The 19,557-nt window shown below is 40.6% G+C and overlaps 4 protein-coding genes and 1 long non-coding RNA gene across 7 annotated transcripts; 2 read left to right on the top strand and 3 right to left on the bottom strand.

The window, feature by feature from the left end:
* Positions 1-188: 188 nt before the first annotated feature.
* Positions 189-3,743, bottom strand: rxfp3 (relaxin family peptide receptor 3). The gene has a single exon (XM_058064158.1). The coding sequence runs from the start codon at positions 3,539-3,541 to the stop codon at positions 2,375-2,377; it is 1,167 nt and encodes a 388-aa protein (XP_057920141.1). The 5' UTR covers positions 3,542-3,743; the 3' UTR covers positions 189-2,374.
* Positions 3,744-5,049: 1,306 nt separating this feature from the next.
* btc (betacellulin, epidermal growth factor family member) lies at positions 5,050-12,583 on the bottom strand. Its single transcript, XM_058064160.1, has 5 exons — positions 12,349-12,583; positions 11,136-11,243; positions 8,666-8,786; positions 8,456-8,602; positions 5,050-8,176 (listed from the first exon to the last, which is right to left on the bottom strand). The coding sequence occupies exons 1-5, from the start codon at positions 12,386-12,388 to the stop codon at positions 8,035-8,037; spliced, it is 558 nt and encodes a 185-aa protein (XP_057920143.1). The 5' UTR covers positions 12,389-12,583; the 3' UTR covers positions 5,050-8,034.
* On the top strand, positions 11,113-16,032 carry LOC131112266 (uncharacterized). The gene is made up of 5 exons (XR_009121373.1): positions 11,113-11,249; positions 12,371-12,546; positions 15,066-15,124; positions 15,248-15,409; positions 15,567-16,032. It is a non-coding gene; the product is annotated as an uncharacterized LOC131112266 (long non-coding RNA).
* gng10 (guanine nucleotide binding protein (G protein), gamma 10) lies at positions 15,019-19,487 on the bottom strand. 3 transcript variants are annotated; one of them, XM_058064163.1, is made up of 3 exons: positions 19,404-19,487; positions 15,540-15,784; positions 15,019-15,396 (listed from the first exon to the last, which is right to left on the bottom strand). In XM_058064163.1, the coding sequence occupies exons 2-3, from the start codon at positions 15,618-15,620 to the stop codon at positions 15,271-15,273; spliced, it is 207 nt and encodes a 68-aa protein (XP_057920146.1). In that variant the 5' UTR covers positions 15,621-15,784; positions 19,404-19,487; the 3' UTR covers positions 15,019-15,270. The 3 variants fall into 3 exon arrangements, with proteins under 3 accessions (XP_057920146.1, XP_057920145.1, XP_057920147.1); XM_058064162.1 differs by lacking the exon at positions 19,404-19,487 and adding an exon at positions 16,987-17,659; XM_058064164.1 differs by lacking the exon at positions 19,404-19,487 and having other exon boundaries at positions 15,540-16,025.
* On the top strand, positions 17,044-18,591 carry nxnl2 (nucleoredoxin like 2). Its single transcript, XM_058064161.1, has 2 exons — positions 17,044-17,476; positions 18,089-18,591. The coding sequence occupies exons 1-2, from the start codon at positions 17,175-17,177 to the stop codon at positions 18,255-18,257; spliced, it is 471 nt and encodes a 156-aa protein (XP_057920144.1). The 5' UTR covers positions 17,044-17,174; the 3' UTR covers positions 18,258-18,591.
* Positions 19,488-19,557: the final 70 nt, after the last annotated feature.

Genomic DNA, 19,557 nt, shown 5'->3' with positions numbered 1-19,557 from the left:
AGGACTATCCTTTTAGGTGTCTGTCATATACACACATCATAGCATTGGGTGTGTCCGTATGCATAATGTAAACATGCACTCAATGAACACCATTGACATCAAATCAAAACAACAAGTGCTGTTCCACATCTTTATTAATACCACAAATAAAGTACAAGTTTGTTACTCACAATAATAATAGTTCCAGAACCAAAAACTGGGGCGTTCAACAACCAAGGTTTGGCTTGAAGTCTATTTTTTTTTTTTAAATCTCTGTTGCTCCTGCTAACTCCTAGAATGATCCCGCGTACCATCAGTGGTTCTTGTAACACAGTTTGAGAAAAAAGCTGAAAAGCATGGCTATTTAACAGGTGGCCCATGGGCCAAATCAGGTCCATCAGTTAGTCTTAGGACAGACTAACCACATACCAAAGCACTCCTGTCATAGAAGATCTTGGAGTAGTGGTTTTCCCGTCGGTCCTTAAAAACAGCAAAGCACTCCTGTCATAGTGAGGATCTTGGGCTAGTGGTTTTGCGGTAGTTTATAAAAACAGCAGCGCACTCTTGTGTCATGGATGTAGATCTTTGATTAGTAGTTTTGCAGTAGGTCCTTAAAAACAGCATAGCACTCCTGTAACATAGAGGATCTTTGAATCTTGCTTTTGTAGTAGATCCTTAAAAACAGCAGAGCATTCCTGTAACATAGAGGATCTTTGAATCTTGCTTTTGCAGTAGATCCTTAAAAACAGTAGAGCACTCCTGTAACATAGAGGATCTTTGAATCTTGCTTTTGCAGTAGATCCTTAAAAACAGCAGAACACTCCTGTAACATAGAGGGTCTTTGAATCTTGCTTTTGCAGTAGATCCTTAAAAACAACAGACCACTCCTGTCACGTCCAGGATCTTTGACTAGCATTTCTGCAGGAGAGCCTTAACAACAGCAAATCGCTCCCGTCACATATAAGATCTTTGACTAGCACTTTTGCAGAAGATCCTGAAAACAACACAAGTATTCTGTCATAGAGAGGATCTTAGTCCAGTGTTTTTGCAGTAAAGTCCTTAAAAATAGCAATACACTCCTATCTGATAGATAATCTTTGAGAAACATTTTTGCAATATATCCTTAAAAACAGCAGGGTGATCCAGTCACATAGAGGATCTTTGATGCATGTTTTTTTTGCTCCTGTCATATGTGCAATCTTTGAAGAGTGTATTTACAGTAGGTCCTTAAAAACAGCAGATCACTCCCATCGCATAGGGGATCTTTGAATAACGTTTTTGTACCAGATTGTTAAAAACAGCAGATCACTCCCATCACATAGAGAATCTTTGAATAATGTTTTTGTTCCAGATCATTAAAAACAGCAAATCACTCCCATCACATAGAGGATCTTTGAATAACGTTTTTGTACCAGATCGTTAAAAACAGCAGATCACTCCCATCGCATAGGGGATCTTTGAATAGCGTTTTTGTATAAGATCGTTAAAAACAGCAGATCACTCCCATCACATAGAGGATCTTTGAATAACGTTTTTGCACTAAATCCTTAAAAACAGCAGATCACTCCCATCACATTGAGGATCTTTGAAAAACGTTTTTGTACCAGATCATTAAAAACAGCAGATCACTCCCATCGCATAGGGGATCTTTGAATAGCGTTTTTGTACCAGATCGTAAAAAACAGCAGATCACTCCTATCACATAGAGGATCTTTGAATAACGTTTTTGTACCAGATCGTTCAAAACAGCAGATCACTCCCATCACAGAGGATCTTTGAATAGCGTTTTTGTACCAGATCGTAAAAAACAGCAGATCACTCCCATCACATAGAGGATCTTTGAATAACGTTTTTGTACCAGATCATTAAAAACAGCAGATCACTCCCATCACATAGAGGATCTTTGAATAACGTTTTTGTACCAGATCGTTAAAAACAGCAGATCACTCCCATCACAGAGGATCTTTGAATAACGTTTTTGTACCAGATCATTAAAAACAGCAGATCACTCCCATCACATAGAGGATCTTTGAATAACGTTTTTGTACCAGATCGTTAAAAACAGCAGATCACTCCCATCACAGAGGATCTTTGAATAACGTTTTTGTACCAGATCATTAAAAACAGCAGATCACTCCCGTCACATCTAATGAAAGTTTTTGCACTAAATCCTTAAAAACAGCAGATCACTCCCATCGCATAGGGGATGGCAGATTACCGTTTTGACAGTAGATCCTTAAAAACAGCAGATACATAAGTCGTGTGATCTCATGGATCTTTGATTAGCGTAAACATAACATTTGTGTCTAAGTCAGAGTCATCATTTGGGGAGGTAAAAATGTAAAATGCATGAAAAACAAAGACGTTAGTTCACAAGAATCTAGTCCCCGTGGATCTACATGGCCGCCCCAGGAGGATAGAAGACCACTGCCGGTTCCTTGGGGCAGTTAAGTGGCACCAAGCCGCGTCCGTGGTCCTCTGCCTCGGGCTTGGTGGTGCCCGTGATGGGCCTGATGGTGGTGAGTGCGGGCGAAGTCATCCTCCAGAAGAGCTTCCTGAGCGCCTTGCGGAACTCCCGCCTCATCAGGCAGTAGAGCACCGGGTTGAGGCAGCTGTTGGAGTGCGCCAGGCACACGGACACGGGGAAGACGTACACCTGGGTGGTGTAGTACTCGTAGGTGAAGTGCACCACGTTGAGTTTGATGAGGATCCCCCACGCTGTGAGCGCCTGGTTGGGCAGCCAACAGAGGAAGAAGGAGAGCACCACGATGGTGACGGACTTGGTCACCTTGGCGCGGCGCTTGGCGCTGGACGTGTTGATGTTCTTGGAGGTGATGAAGCGCAGCAGGAGAAGGTAGCTGGCCGAGATGATGGCCAGCGGTGCCACGAAGCCCAGGAGCACTTTTTGGGAGTGGTAGAGCCCCAACCACAGCTGCGCGCTGCCGTCACTGTCGGGGAACTTCACCAAGCACAGGTCCTCTTCGCCGGAGACGGTGACGGTGGTGGAGAAGACGGCGTGGGGCAGCGCGGCGCAGGCGGCGGCTACCCAAATTGAGGCGGCCACCCAGCGCGCCGTGCACCGCAGGGGGCGTCTCCGCCTGCCCTTCAGCGCCGAGGCGAGCGAGCTGTAGCGCGCCACGCTCATGGCGGTGAGGAAGAAGACGCTAGCGTACATATTCATCGCCGTCACGAAGGACACCGTCTTGCACATGGCGCGCCCGAACAGCCAGGTGAAGTCCAGCGCGTTCTCCACCGCCCAGAAGGGCAGCGTCAGCACGAACTGGAAGTCCGTCACAGCCAAACTGGTCACGAAGAGGTTGATGGAGGACTTCTTCCACGCTTGTTTGTACTTCATCAGGTAGAGCACCAGCACGTTGCCCACCAGACCCAGCGCGCACACCAGCGAATACACCACCGAGATGACGATGCGCACGGCAGCCGCGCCATCCGCACCAAGATTGGCCTGATCTGCCGTGTGGAGAGGATCGCAGTTGGTGGCGTTGGTGGAGCTCATGTTGAAGGATGAGCCCGAGGAACCCTGCTCGCTCCATTCCCCTGACATCCTTTTTTTCTTCTTCTTCTAATCCGCCAAAGACATTGTTCATACGAACTTACCCTCACAAAAACAGGATTCCGATTTCCTCTCCAACGTGCGTCTTGACGCAGAGCTCAGCTCCAACTGACCTTTCCTTCTCCTTCTGGTTGCTGACGCACCTCAAGTAGTCTCTCAGCATCACTTGGGCGGAAAACATGATTGACGTGTGACGCAAAACAGCCCCTTCCTATAGATTTGGCCTTAAAGACACTCAAATATGAATAATAAGCCCATATATAGCTAAACGAAGTCATATACACTTTTGGTATACACTTTTGGCAACTTTTGGTATCTAAAAGCTAAAAAAAATTAAAAACTTTATTTTGTTAGTTTTATACACCAAAAGTGAGCTAAAGTTGCATGTATTTAAGTTACCGACTTTTCTTTGTTAGTTAAACTAACATTAAACTTAATAATTAGTGTTTAATAAACAAAATACACATATACTTAAATACAGAGATTTTTTTCTAGAAAATATATCAATATTGGATTGGAATATACAACATTTTTTTCTGCAGTTTTGATTTGTTCAACTGAATTATCAACTTTTTTCCTTGAAAATAGCTACTTTTCCCCCCATAAAAATCGATTCTATCTAAACTAAACCGAACTTTGTACACCTTGCTAGTGTTTCCTTGTACATCCAGTAGAGGTCGCTGTTTTTCTTCAAATGGAAGCTGAGTCGCCTCTTTTCTGTTTTTTTTTTTTTTTTAACCTGGCAAGATAATTTTTACACTCATCAAGGTGTGTTTCCCCAAGTCTTCAAGTGGGGAGACCATGAACGCACCACGGTTCAGTCAACATGTTAAATAAATACGTTTCTCAGCGTTATTTAGCTCATAAAGGCAGAATGCTTGATGTAACTTATGCAATAGACGCTTTGATGTTTTCATTGTGTTTAGGAGCTTTACCAGGCATGTCCCCATCAAAGTTGCTGCCAGTGACATCTCAGCTGTTACACACACACACACACACACACACACACACCACAGCACATGTTAGCGAGAGGCCCTGTGCTCAGTGTGTCTGTGTCAATAAATGTCTGAGAGCAGTCCGGCTGCTATCTGTCATCCTTATCAAAGCCGCAGCCACACCCCTCATATAGAAACTACCACACATTCCACAGCCTCGTGTGGAGAGAGACACAATGGTCACCTGAAATTAGGTCAAAAGTCATGGAAAAGAAAAGTCACGTGACGCTGCAGGTGGTCCTCCCGCCTGGGATCCCCTCCCGTTCCTGAGTCAGCATTCCCGACCCTGCGGATTTGTGGATTTTATTTAAATCTTAGGTAGGAGAATGCCAACGTAAAGTTAGCAGGAGGCTTCCGTTGGGTGGGAGGGTGATCGGGGAATGTGTGGACTCGTGAGACGTTACCCTGCTAACTGCCTTGGTGATATTACAACATTCCAACACCATGCTGCAACCAACCAGTCCCTTACTGATGTGCTTTCAAAATAATAACAATAATAATAATAATACAAGTACACCAGACAATGGTGGGTTTGTTTTATGATGGATACAGTGAGACTTCATATAAATACAAACAGCAGACCAATGAAAACTTAAATAAGAGAGCCGACTTCACTAACCTTGCTATTAAATATTCAGTGAAGCATGCTAACAGTGGGCGGGTATTCCCACGCTACACTGGCTCCACTGTTCCACCGGGACGCCGCTTGGCTCCAAATGTACACTTAGATACAAGTCGTCCTTGTATGTACTTCTTCACGTTTGGAGTCTGAAACTGCTTCCTTTTATATGTAGCACTCCAACAAAAATGTAGCTTGTGGTGTAAAACGTAAATAGAAACAAGCCTTGCTTTTGGAACATTCTGGAGGTAAACCGCGTAGCGATATGATTGGATAAGATCGAAGTGAAAACTGTGAAGTAGAGGGTTGGTTGACTTACCTCAAAGGAAAACTTTGAGGTAGGAAAACCTTTTTTTAAATTGCCTTTTCTTTGCGTTCTAAACAGAGGAAAAACTGCTAGCATGCAGCGGCTAACAATGCACTTAATGGGATTCACCTACACTACGCCATTCTCATAGCGTTAGCATATAGCGCTCATGCTAGGGACAATTGTTGGGGTAATAAGGGACAATTTTTGGGGTAATAAGGGACAATTTTCAGGGGTAATAAGGGACAATTTTCGGGGTAATAAGGGACAATTTTTGGGGTAATAAGGGACAATTTTCAGGGGTAATAAGGGACAATTTTCGGGGTAATAAGGGACAATTTGGGGGCAATAAGGGACAATTTTCAGGGTAATAAGGGACAATTTTCAGGGGTAGTAAGGGACAATTTTCGGGGCAATAAGGGACAATTTTCGAGGTAATAAGGGACAATTTTCAGGGGTAATAAGGGACAATTTTCGGGGTAATAAGGGACAATTTTCGGGGTATTAAGGGACAATTTTGGGGCAATAAGGGACAATTTTCAGGGTAATAAGGGACAATTTTCAGGGGTAGTAAGGGACAATTTTCGGGGCAATAAGGGACAATTTTCGAGGTAATAAGGGACAATTTTCGGGGTAATAAGGGACAATTTTCAGGAGTAATAAGGGACAATTTTCAAGGGTAATAAGGGACAATTTTCAGGGTAATAGGGGACAATTTTCAAGGGTAATAAGGGACAATTTTCAGGGTAATAAGGGACAATTTTCGGGGTAATAAGGGACAATTTTCGGGGGAATAAGGGACAATTTTCAGGGTAATAAAGGACAATTTTCAGGGGTAATAAGGGACAATTTTCAGAGGTAATAAGGGACAATTGTCAGGGGTAATAAGGGACCATTTTTTGTCTAATAAGGGACAATTTTCAGGGTAATAAGGGACAATTTTCAGGGTCATAAGTGACAATTTTCAGGGTAATAAGGGACAATTTTCAAAGTCATAAGCGACAATTTTCAGGGTAATAAAGGACAAGTTTCGGTCTAATAAGGGACAATTTTTGGGGTAGTAAGTAACAATTTTCGGGGGTAAGAAGGGACAATTTTCAGGGGTAATAATATTACCCCTGACCCTAAAAATTATAAGGGTATAATTTTTAGGGTAATATGGGACAATTTTCAGGGGTAATAAGGAACAATTTTCAAGGGTAATAAGGGACAATTTCCGGGGTAATAAGGGACAATTTTCAGGGGTAAATGTCACTTGTCACTTACAATGTCGTGTCCTGACTTGTGCTCCCCGTTGAGCTGATAAATTCAATTCAACTCCATTAGCTAATGGAGTAGCTAGCTAGCTAGCTTACATTACCGCTCGGTAGTGATGCTTAAATGTCGATCTTTATGCTCTATCGACACTTTGCTGTATCAGTCAACAAAGTAAGTAAATAATTGAGACCTTGTCTAAATGATATTGCTTCAAATAAATGTGTGATGACTTTAAGATACATTATTTCAAATTCAGCTGCTATTGTTAGCTGCCTCATGCTAGCTGTTCTTCTCTGTTTAGAAAGCACAGAAAACGGAAAGACATGTTTGCACATGTTTCACATAAGGATTATGAATGATGGGCAAAATCCCACAAAAAGTGCAGTTTTCCTTTGGCAGTGAACATGTGATCCGGGATGAAGCCAAGATAGGATAATGGAGGATCCAAACAGTAAACCAACAAGGGTTAGGGTTCGCCTTGAGGTTTAGAGTCAGACTGAGGAGGAATCATCCTCTTGTTTGTCAGAAACAACCAAAATAATAGAAATCAGACTGCAGATAGTTGAGTTAACTGATAGACCAGTAGGGTTAAAGTTAGACTGAAGTGATGAGTCATTTGGGTTAGCTTTAACGCTAAGGGATTAAGGTTAGGGTTAGCACTAAAGTTAGTGAGAGGGAAAAAAATCTAATTTCTCAACAAAAACAACCAAAACATGACAAAGGGTAAGGTAGACAATTCAACAAATGGTACACAAAGTTGGTTGGTTTAGGGTTAGAGATTGCAGTTAGCCTTAAGGTTTAGGTTTGGTTTACTGTCTGGGATTCAATCTTATGGGTTGCCAAGATGTCTTTGTGATGAACACGTGCAGGAACTGATTGGTAACTGTTCATTTAAGCACTTTGGAAAACGTGAATGTATTTGTCGACATTAGAAAGTCAGTGGTTAACTATCTTCTGCCCTCCTCTACTGAGTGTAACTCAAGCAACCATCTGTTCTGCAGCAACATTTTATTTGTTTAGCCCACAGCAGTTGGCCGTTCTTGAAAGACTGCGGGTGCCCGTTGCTCCTCTGCAGTGGAATAAAAGGATTTCGCTGACAACACGGCCTGAATGATATCCAGCTTGTCTTTATGGAGAATCCAACAGGGTATCTCCAGCTTGTTTCTGGTTTCTTTGTATTCCTCATGATAACCATCTTGGACAGACTCAGGAGGACTCATCCCTGACCGGCCTGCAGGCCTTGAACTTTGGTCGTCCCTGCGTGTCCGAACGACAACATCCCAAACTGTTCCCAGACACTCTCATCTCATACATCGTTGTTGTGTAGAGCTTCCATTGGGTCTGGTGTTAAGGTATGTCCACTGGTGTCCATCATATGGAGCTTCTCAGTCCCGTTCCTCGGTTCCTCCCTCTGTCGTCCTTTCTTCCGACACAATCTGCACCTGCGACTGATAGAGAAACAATGATTACAGTATCTCTTGGATTCTTCCCATGGTTGGAGATGGCCCTCTGGAAGAAATTAATGATGCTATTATTTTACAGAAACATTCCAGGAACTTTGGGTGTAGAAACACAACAGGAGCTTTCATGTTTGGAAGAGCTCATAAAAAGGTAGAATAGGGAGTGGTAGTTTTGAGTCTTGTAAAGTGTGGCCCGTAAAGCAAGAAAGTGACAACGAAAGACTTTAACTTGAGTACAGGATCAACTTTACAGATTTTTACACTCACTGTGAACAGATGAAGACGAACAAGATGAGAAGAATGAGGAGCACGAGTGCCGCAATGATGCAGATGATGATTAACTGTCGCCTTTCTCCTATCTGCCAGTCCAGGTCTATGTACTCACACCTGGAACCAACGTAACCATGCTGACACCTGAGGGAGGAACATCAATTGAAACCACCTCTAACGAACTGTGTTTTATTAGAAACCACTCACCTGCAAGATGGCGTCTTCTGGTCTTTGATATAGCGACATTCCCCGTGGATGCAGTAGTGGTGGAGTTCTTCCGGGCATTTGGAAAAATGGCCGTTCCACTCTTCTGTTTGTGAGGTGGGTGCTGGAGACACAACATATTGGTTTCAAACTGATCAGTTTTGAGTTCTAAGGACAAAGCACTATCTTATATTCGGCTCACTGTGATAATTTGTGAGCCAATTAAAGGAAAAATCCTTAAAAATCCCAGCCATTTTTCAAAAGTTGTTCCTCTCAGTATCAGCCATTTTTGATGATGTGACACACAAAATATTGCGTTATTGCGCTATATAGGCATGGTACAAAGTTTGTTTCTACCTTATTCCATTCTTTCGTAATCTGTAGTAGAACATAGATAAGTTTCAGCTAAATATCAGTTCCTAGTTCCATACTTCTGTCCTGTGGCGAAGAAGGAGGTCTGCGTGGAGTTATGATAGTTCAACTTTGATGTGTTGTTTTTTTGTTTAGACGGCAAACTAGTTGACATTAACTCAACAGCGCCTCTGCAGGTTGCAGCCAAATAAAGCACTCCATTTTGCCTCAGTTGCTTAAAGACGTCTTGAATTAAGTACCGTAAAACGGGGTTATAAGGGATGACGGAGTAATAAGGGACAATTTTCGGGAAAATGTTTTTTGAACAATTTGTTCAAGAATATATGCTTCTTTGAAAAAAACAACAACACAAAGCAGCTTCTTGTTTAACATGAAAAGGCAGAATTACATTTAAAACATTTTCCTGAAAATTGTCCCTTATTGCCCCGAGAATTGTCCCTTATTACCCCTGAAAATTGTTCCTTATTACCCCAAAAATTGTCCCTCACTACCCCAAAAATGGTCCCTTATTACCCCAAAAATTGTCCCTTATTAACCTGAAAATTGTCCCTTATTACCCCAAAAATTGTCCCTTTTTACCCTTGAAAATTGTCCCTTATTACCCTTGAAAATTGTCCCTTATTGCCCCGAAAATTGTCCCTTATTGCCCCAAAAATTGTCCCTTATTACCCCGAAAATTGCCCCTTATTGCCCTGAATATTGTCCCTCATTACCCTTGAAAATTGTCCCTTATTACCCTTGAAAATTGTCCCTTATTACCCCTTAAAATTGCCCCTTATTGCACTGAAAATTGTCCCTTATTACTCTTGAAAATTGTCACTTATTGCCCCAAAAATTGTCCCTTACTGCCCCTGAAAATTGTTCCTTATTACCCCACAAATTGTCCCTTATTGCCCTGAAAATTGTCCCTTATTACCTCAAAAATTGTCACTTATTACCCCAAAAATTGTCCGTTATTGCCCCGAAAATTGTCCCTTATTACCCCTGAAAATTGTCCCTTATTACTCCACCGTGCCTTATAACGTCGTTTCACGGTAATCAATTCATGCTAACTATTTCGTCCTGTTAACTAACTGTCTGTCTTGACATACTCGACACCCTTTTTGTCTATCAATTGATTGAAATGTGGGCCAATCGCTGTCAGCATGGCCTCCTTTGATTTAGTAGCTCACCTTGTGTTATGAAGCGGTATAAAAATAGACTGTAATATGATCTAGTCCGGAGGGGGAAGTCTTCTGTATCGCTTGGCGTCGTCATCAAGCACGCATGTCATTTCCTTAGCGAAACATCCCCCATAAAACACATTCAGTCAGACCCTAAAGCGGCCATTAAAAGTTGTAACGGTGGACACGACACACAGTGTCACTCTGAGCCTACAAGCCACCGCTATCTTTATTAGACTTTCCATTAGATTACCTTTGCATGTTAGCTTGTAAAAGAATACTGCCTGCTCTGGTGAACATCAATGAGAGCGCTTCATGGGAGACCAGACTGGCAGCGATGGAAAAGATCCACTTACAAAGTTGAAAAGACTTAACAATTGTGTGATCGCCATGTAGTTTTCCATAATATAAATAAGATTGTTTATTTTAGAGGTGAGGTATTTTACTGTAGAGCTGGACGGTGTGTGGAATGATTGAAGTCCTGTAGCATTCACTGTGGGAGCAGAACTGAAGGAGTCTTTTCATTATGTTTGAGTCGAACCCGGTTAGCTCATCTTAGCTTTTATGTTTTATTGCTTTTAGTGCGCAACATGTCAACTCTTTTTCACTTTAATCTTGGATACAAAGAAAAAGATGGCAAATTTGCAGCCATGTAGTTGTTGTGGCTTTGTTTGTTTAGCTTAGCTTAGTTTACTTGTAAGTCTATTTATGCAGTTGTGTTTTTTTCACAGACGTACTGGCCTTTGAAGAGTTTGGAAGCTGACGTTTTTTGTCATTTTTGGCTGCCAATGACCAACCCTAACCAGAATGACAAGCGAATACTCCTTGAAATGATGCATTAAAGTGGATTTTTACTGCAGTTTTTGTCATTGTCCCGAGGGAGGGTAAGTAAAGGAAGGATCTGCAGCCGTCCCTTTAAAGTCCTATTCCTGACCTACCTGTGCATTTGTTTCCGTTTCCATGGTGATGACACGGGGCCTCCGTTTGATTGGCAGACTCGATGGTGACGTTCCAATCAGCCGTGGAGTAGTTGCATAAGGCCAGAGCTGCAGGTACACAAAGATGTTATTTCCTGTCAACGTTGGGGAATTTGTTTACACTTCAAATTCAAAACAATGGTGACCATTTATCATATGTGTATTTTTAATAGGAAAATGTTTGATGATCTTTTATCGTATGTTTATTATTATTGTTAAACTTAAATTGTATTTTTGCTCATGTTCATGGAGGTCATTTTTAAATGTGAAATAATCATAATAATAACATATGATATTTTATCATGTGTGTTTTTTCAACTTAAATAATATTTTTGTTGATGATTTTCATGTAGATGTGTTTTTATTCAATTATTTTTCAAATGTATTTTATAGTTGTATATTAGTTTTATTTTATGAATTATTAAGTCATATTTTTAATGAATACATTTTACATATGGTTATTTTTATTAAAACTTTATTAAAAATAATATTTTGGCACATTTTAACATAGGTCCGTTATATATTAAAAATGTAAAAATATCATAATATCATAATATCATAATATCTTCTGATGTTTTATCATATGTGTATTTTTAAAATTTAAATAATCTTATTGTTGATCACTTAAATATAGATGTTTTTTATTACATGTATACATTTGTTTATTTTTACAATTTATGAAATTCTATTTTAATTAAAATATGAAATAATAGTAAGATATTTTGCTGATTGATGATTTAATACATGGTCTTTTTTTATTAAAACGCCCATATTTTTTCATGAGCATTCCAAATGCTGACAATGATTTTGGAACACTGTCAGACGTTATCGCCAATCACATTGCACCTGTTGGACATTGTGTCACAATGCGCCGCTTGCTGAGTCATGACACCCCTACACGGTGAATCCCAATTATTCTCCCTCCTGCTAAGTGTTGAAAGTCATCTGGCGTGACACAAATGCTCATGAGGAAAGCGTGTGTTCACAATGAGCAACAATCGCAGCTGCTTTATGGCGGCTGGCTCCATTCAAACATTTACCAAGTGGACCAACACGGGACGTGAAGGACATTTCCAAACATGATCATTATGCAAATTCACAAACATGAATGTATATAGGAAAGGATTATACATTACATATGTCGTATGTAAGGGACAATAAAGAAGTAACCTACCTGTTATTATCCCTATACTCAGTCTGTACACCTTGGCCATGTCCTCGCTTACAACAAGGCCACATTCGGCGTGTGGAACTGTGAGGAGGACAAAGGTGTTGAAGATCCCCCTCTGTGCTCATTAATATCCTTCATTGAGGAATGAGATTCCTGAAGGCCAAAGCTGAGCACAACGCAGGCCGGAGTGAGTCCTCCATGGTGAGAGTAATTCCATACGTGTGTGTGTGTGTGTGTGTGTGTGAGTGTGTTTGTGTGTCAGAATAGAAAGAGGGGTGGTGACTGAAACCCAATGCAGCTCCCCGCCCACAACCTTTAAAGGAGAATGTGAGTGCATTCTAGCTATTCAGGAAGAGCAAGTGCACCTTTTCTATCATCTGGCTGGAGAATCACGTGATAACTAAAGCACAAATAAGACAGAAGAGTTGACTACACTGAATTATGTCATTAGATGAATGCTAGTAGTGAATGCTAGTAGTGGTCGCTTGTGATTGACACAGTCAGAAAGGTATTGGTTGAAGAATATGCTAAGTGTACAACTGCACTGCATAGTCCTAACCACTACACATTAGTTCCCCAGTGACTACTCTACCCATTAGTTCCTCATTAGTTCCTCAGTAACTACTCTAAATGTATGCAGCTTAGTCATTAGTTCATCATCAGTTCACCAGTAACTACTCTAAATGCATGTGACTTAGTTCCCCAGTAACTACTCCACCCATTAGTTCTTTATTAGTTCCGCAGTAACTACTCTAAATGTATGTGCCTTAGTCATTAGTTCCTCGTTAGTTCACCAGTAAGTACTCTAAATGCATGTGCCTTAGTTCCCCAGTAACTACTCTACCCATTAGTTCCCCATTAGTTCTTCATTAGCTCCGCAGTAACTACTCTAAATGTATGCGGCTTAGTCATTAGTTCATCATTAGTTCACCAGTAACTACTCTAAATGCATGTGCCTTAGTTCCCCAGAAACTACTCCACCCATTAGTTCCTTCTTAGTTCATCAGTAACTACTCTAAATGCATGTGCCTTAGTCATTAGTTCCTTATTAGCTCATCAGTAACTACTCTAAATGTATGTGCCTTGGTTCCTCTGTAACTACTCTACTCATTAGTTCTTTATTAGTTCCTCGGTAACTACTCTAAATGTATGTGCTTTAGTCATTAGTTCATCATTTGTTCATCAGTAACTACTCTAAATGTATGTGCCCTAGTCATGAGTTCATCAGTAACAACTCTAAATGGATGTGCCCTAGTCATTAGTTCCTCATTAGTTCCTCAGTAACAACCCTAAATGTATGTGCCTTAGTTCCTCTGTAACTACTCTACTCATTAGTTCTTTATTAGTTCCTCTGTAACTACTCTAAATGTATGTGCTTTAGTCATTAGTTCATCATTAGTTAATCATTAGTTCATCAGTAACTACTCTAAATGTATGTGCCTTAGTCATTCGTTCCTCATTCATTCATCAGTAACTACTCTAAATGTATGTGCCTTAGTTAGTTCCTCATTCATTCATCAGTAACTACTCTAAATGTATGTGCCTTAGTTAGTTCCTCATGAGTTCATCAGTAACTACTCTAAATGTATGTGCCTTAGTCATTCCTCGTTAGTTCTTCATTAGTTCCTCAGTAAAAGTCTCTCTTGTAATATTTGGACTTTATTCCCATAATATTATAACTTAACTTTCCCCCAAACCAATTAAAACTGCTTTTTTTGTTTGGTTTGTTTTTCGTAATGTTACAAAAGAATTATGCTAATAAAATGGCATTATGATAAACCCACAAGGCGTTTGGGAGCAACTTAGCCAGCAGATGGCGTTATTTCCTCTTTTCACATTATTATAGCAGAAATACCATAACAGTAGTTTGTCTGTATGTGGCCTGCCATTGGCTGGAGACCAGTTCAGCATACCCTGGCACGTAGGCTCAGGCATACGGTTATAGAAAATGGATGTGACAGTACACAGATGCATACATTAAATCTATAATACACCCATACATGCTTAGCATGGTTTCCTGATGGGTTGTTTTGGGTTACACCACTACTCCGTACAATACATTCCTGTAATGGTGAACTGAAAGGGTCCACGGAGTCAAATTTGCCGAGCGTCTTTGCAGCTTTGAACAGGAAGAGCCAGTTTCCTCTCTTTTTTTTTTTTTTTGGCCGTGGCAGGAAGCCATGATTCTGTCAGATTCCAAGAGGTAATTAACAGCCTGAATACGGCGTCAACTCACACAGTTTCATTGATACTTATTAAAAGCTATTCTATAAAACAAAGAACGGTGACAGATGACATCATTAGCTTATTGCCTTGCAGGTCCATCAACAGAGAGAGGACGTTGCCAGATATTCCATCACAATGCATCAGATATCATACAAATCCGCCCTCTAGTGGCTGTGAGTAGAATAGATGATGACGTCACAGCTTCGTAAACAATATTACTGGATTCAAAGCGATGCTGAAATCTTTCAACTGGCTTTTGTGAAGTATCCCAATGAGGGGCATTGTTAGCTAGCTCAAATTAACTTATTGTTATGATGTTATGATGCAGAGAAAAGGGAAATTCTGATTGTGAATGATGGGCAAAATTCCCCTAAAAGAGTGCAGATCCCCTTTAAGATAATGATCAATGAATTTGATTCAGCAAACAATCAGCCGAGTAATGTGACATCATTTTTTTATTGTATCGTTTTTTATTTTGTCTTAAAAAAAAACAGGTTCATCATCGATGTTGGTCAACATGGTCGTCTTTTGGTGTGTTCTTCAACCATGAAAAGTAACAGCTCATCCACTACCTATCTTTTATTGTACTTATTATGGAATGTCACAATGCTTCTGGTGTGTTTTCCTTCTGTTTCGCTTCAAAAAATATTATTTCCATTGTGATGTTGATCCTCAGAGTCCCAATAGAGGTCACCGATGTCACACCACAGTGCAGGATCGTGGTTCCCTGAAGGGGTTGCTCCCAGTGGGGACCCCGACCAGCAGAGCATCCCTGCCTGCGTTCTGGAGACAGTACTGCTGGAGCTCTGCAGCCGCCTGGGACACCTGCCATTAATACGTAATAATAATTCTATGTATTCATACTCATATGATGCATTCACATAGTTAAAATGGTCAGTGGAATAAGTTTAAAAAAAATGACTTTTCAATGTAATGTAAGCAAGATTTCCTACATTTCTTCTCCTTACCTTCATTCTCTCCACACTGGCCTCCAGTTTCAGTTGCTCTACCATCCGCCGCATGCTGGCTAAATTGGAATTGGAGGTCATGGTGGTGAAGGCAGAAAATTGCTTTGCCAGAGCAACTAAACCCTTGTGAAAAAGTCTCAGCAGTGTGTGAGCGCAGGCATTTGACTCCACAAATGGGAAGCGAACACCCGCCAAGGAAGGAAGAGCGGGCTGGCCTTCTTTCCAAGTGACCTCAGTCCCCTCGGCTGCAAGGGGAAGGAGAAACAAAAGCGACGTGCAAATGTAGTACTGTATGTGTTGTCTGTACGCTGTTATTCATTTGAAATACAAACAGAATCAAATTCACTGTTTACTTATCCATAAATCATAACACTTCAAGCCAAACATTCCTTCAAAATAATACAAAATTTAGTAGCATTGTTGTAGTTGGATCAACAACACATGAGAGATCTGTAGAACTTTAAGTCACTGCATGTTTTCATGCTGTTTTAAAGGCTAGTTAATTGAAAACAAAAGCCCTGTGTATTCAAAAGTATTGAAAGTATACTCCCCTCTAGTGAATAAATTGCGTTACTGCAATACGTTGGTTACGGGAAAACATGTATGGTTGCATGAATATCATGAAGTGAGAGCATTACCATACCTTACATCAGGGGTGGGCAAACTACGGCCCGGGGGCCACATGCGGCCCACCAAGCGTTTGAATCCGGCCCGCCAGTTGCTTTCTAAGTAACTTCAACTTTTAACATACAAACTGGCAACATGACTTGCAAGTCGGATGTCTGATTTAATAAAAAAAATAAACAACAAAACTGTAAAATTAAATGACATAGTTTGATGTGGTGTGATGTTTAAAGTGCTCCTAAAAAAGGGATATGAGAACATACAACTGATATAGGATAACACTTTTACAGATAAAATTAGACAAATAATTCAAGGAAAATGATAAGCATAAAATAGTGTGTGTGTGTTAAATACGTATATGTTCTGGCCCCCCAGACAATTTTGTTAACTCAATGCGGCCCTCGAGTCCAAATATTTGCCCACCCCTGCCTTACATGAACCTGTTGTAACGTTTTTTTTTTAATCAAACTTGTTGTTTTAGCACAAAAAAGGCAGGAAATCACAAAAAAAGGAATTGAAAGATGAATGTTTCCCAGTAGGATATACAAAAATCCTACAGACAGTTTAATAGATGGGTTGATTGTTTTTTGAAAGTGGTAGATTCAGTTGTCAAGTGAAGTTTACTAACATACGTATGTCCACAACGAAATACTCATTCATTTACGGATGAACATAGACCAGCCTTACAGCCTAATTATTATTATTCTTGAGCAGAATTAAATCATGATTATTAAGATGAAAAATTTAAAAAAAAAGTCTGGAACATCATAACACGTGTCGCTACCGGGTAAATATCCGACACTTTCATCTTGTATTTGAATACCTCTTTGGCTTTGAAACCACGTGGATTAACGTCACACATTTCCTGCGTTGTCATTGGTCCGCTGCCGATTACAGTATGACGATAGGCTTGTAATGCGCTTTATACGGAAAGATAAACATGACTGCGAGGGCACCATGTTTGAAAGTACATAAATAAAGAAAGGCTGTGCTGAGCGAGGGGAATTAGCCATGGTGGAAGTGTTTGCCGGTCGGACTCTCGTCAACAAAGATGGGGACTACGTGGACCCGGAAGAGGCTCTGAAGAACAAAGTAGTGGGCATCTACTTCTCTGCCGGATGGTGTCCACCTTGTAGGGACTTCACGCCCGTCTTGTGCGACTTCTACACGGAGCTGGTGGAGGAGAGAGACCCCCCTGCGCAGTTTGAGGTGGTCTTCGTGTCGTCAGACAAGTCCACCGAGGATATGGTGGAGTATTACCACGACATGCACGGAGACTGGCTGGCTCTGCCCTGGACGGACGACTACAGGCAGTCAGTATCACAACCACGCTTTGTAATGCACTAAAGTACACATTCACATGTCACACCATTGCTTCGAATCTCTTAGGTTTATCTGGAGTGCACATGGAGGTCACCTTGTTAATCCGAATCTCTGAGCTGAATGTTGCTGCCTGTGGAAATCCCTCATGTGGAGCCATTATGTAGATTGGCATTGGTATTACCCAATATCGTGTATATAATCAGGGAAAATGAGATATTTTAGTCATTACGAAGATAACAGAGTAACATGTTAGCAGTTTCTTGTGTTTTGTGGCGAGTGTACTTCCTGTGGTGGCTGTTGTCTCATCATTGTGATGTAATGACAGCTTTAATTAGCTTTTACTGTCAAATATAGTAGATATAATAAGAGAGAATAAGCCATTTAAGATGTAAATAAAACTCCTGCTAGTGTGTCGATTCACTTTTTCAGAAACACATCCATAGTTTTGCATGGAAAGTTCCACTTTCTGTTCTATGGTTATCATCACCTTTTTCCTTTTAATACCTAGTCTTAGGAGAAAACCGCTTTTACTGCTCAACGTGCTAAAAGATTTTGTCGACGACTTCCTTTTTTGACATCTTGTTTTGGTTTTGTTCCTGCAGCGAGTTGAAGAAGCGCTACAACATCACAGCCGTGCCCAAGCTGGTGATCGTGAAGGAGAACGGTGACATGATCACGGACAAGGGACGCAAACAGATCCGAGACCGGGGTCTGGCCTGCTTCAGGTCCTGGTTGGACGCTGCTGAGATCTTTCAGAACTTTAAAGGCTGAAGAAAAATATTCTGGACTTAATGTTTACTACATTTACGTCGCACAACATCTATTTATACTACCTTTTTTTTCTACAGCTTTAGCCTTGACGAACAGTTGCTATGCGTGAATTAAGAAAAACAGAAATACAGTCTTATAAATGAACAACTTTGTTTCAGATGCTGAGAAGGTTGCTTTAGTTGCTTGCCTATGCATTTAAAGATTCACCTCAGGCATGACCTCTGTGCTGTGTGCTAGAGAAAATGTGTGCAATTTTAATAAGGAGCCATCTTGCAATGTAGTGGGAGGTATATTTTTATAATTTTTCTATGCGTTAATAAATCTTATATTCTAAGCTTTTGGATGCCCATTTATGTTTTCATTATTTAAGGACCCCTCTGACTGTCTAACATGCAAACAAAACAACAATTCCCTGTCGCCTCATTAAAACGTACACACATCGTGACACATTCTCCTTGGTGCAGACATTGCGGTTGTCACACCGATTACATGCAACATGCATGAGAAGTCTGTACATGCTGATCTTAACATGCAAACCTCAGTGGTTCACTTATTAAATGCTGCAGAGTGCCCTCTCCTTATGTCCTGGAGGACCTTTGTAAACCTTCCTGGATCTGACAGTGCCCTACTGAAAGAAGCAATCAAGCACGAGGAAATATGACTTTAATAGCTAACCAATATGAATAAAGCCCTTCTCTCAAAGAACAATTTGTAGTATTTGAGGAATTAGGGTAATTTTCACAATATCCGTTTGTGAAAAATGCAGTTTTCTAATCTGCCACTTGAGGTCGCTAAAGCAGTGATGAGAAATTGACAAGAGGTACAGTCTTTGCATTTCACTTTGAAACGAGTGCTTTATGCTCATTGAATTCCTAAACATTAACATAAATTTAATCGGTAATGACCTAACCATTATATTTTTGTACCAGAATGCATAACAAAATACAAAAAAAAGATGGCCAAAAATCGTGTTTCCATTAATTACACAAAATAGACTACAGCATTGATGTTTAAAATTTCATTATGGTATCCGGCAAAATAGAAACTACAGTTATATTTTAATGACGTCCTACGTGATTTCTGATGGGCCACCTATAGTAATTAAAACTTTCATAATCTTGTCCGTGGTGTGACGTCATCACTCACCATTGCTTTTATGTTGTTTGCTGTGTCCAAATATGGGGAAATATACGTTTTTGGTGGTTAAAATAACCCTAGCTCACTTTTTGTTTCGTCTGTATGAAAGTGTAAATAAAAGTATTGCAGTCATACCAAGCACGGGCTGTAGGGGGCGGTACTG

The sequence above is a fragment of the Doryrhamphus excisus genome, chromosome 2 (assembly GCF_030265055.1).
Source record: "Doryrhamphus excisus isolate RoL2022-K1 chromosome 2, RoL_Dexc_1.0, whole genome shotgun sequence".
Taxonomy (NCBI): Eukaryota; Metazoa; Chordata; class Actinopteri; order Syngnathiformes; family Syngnathidae; genus Doryrhamphus; species Doryrhamphus excisus.
This window is presented reverse-complemented; position numbering and strand designations above follow the sequence as displayed.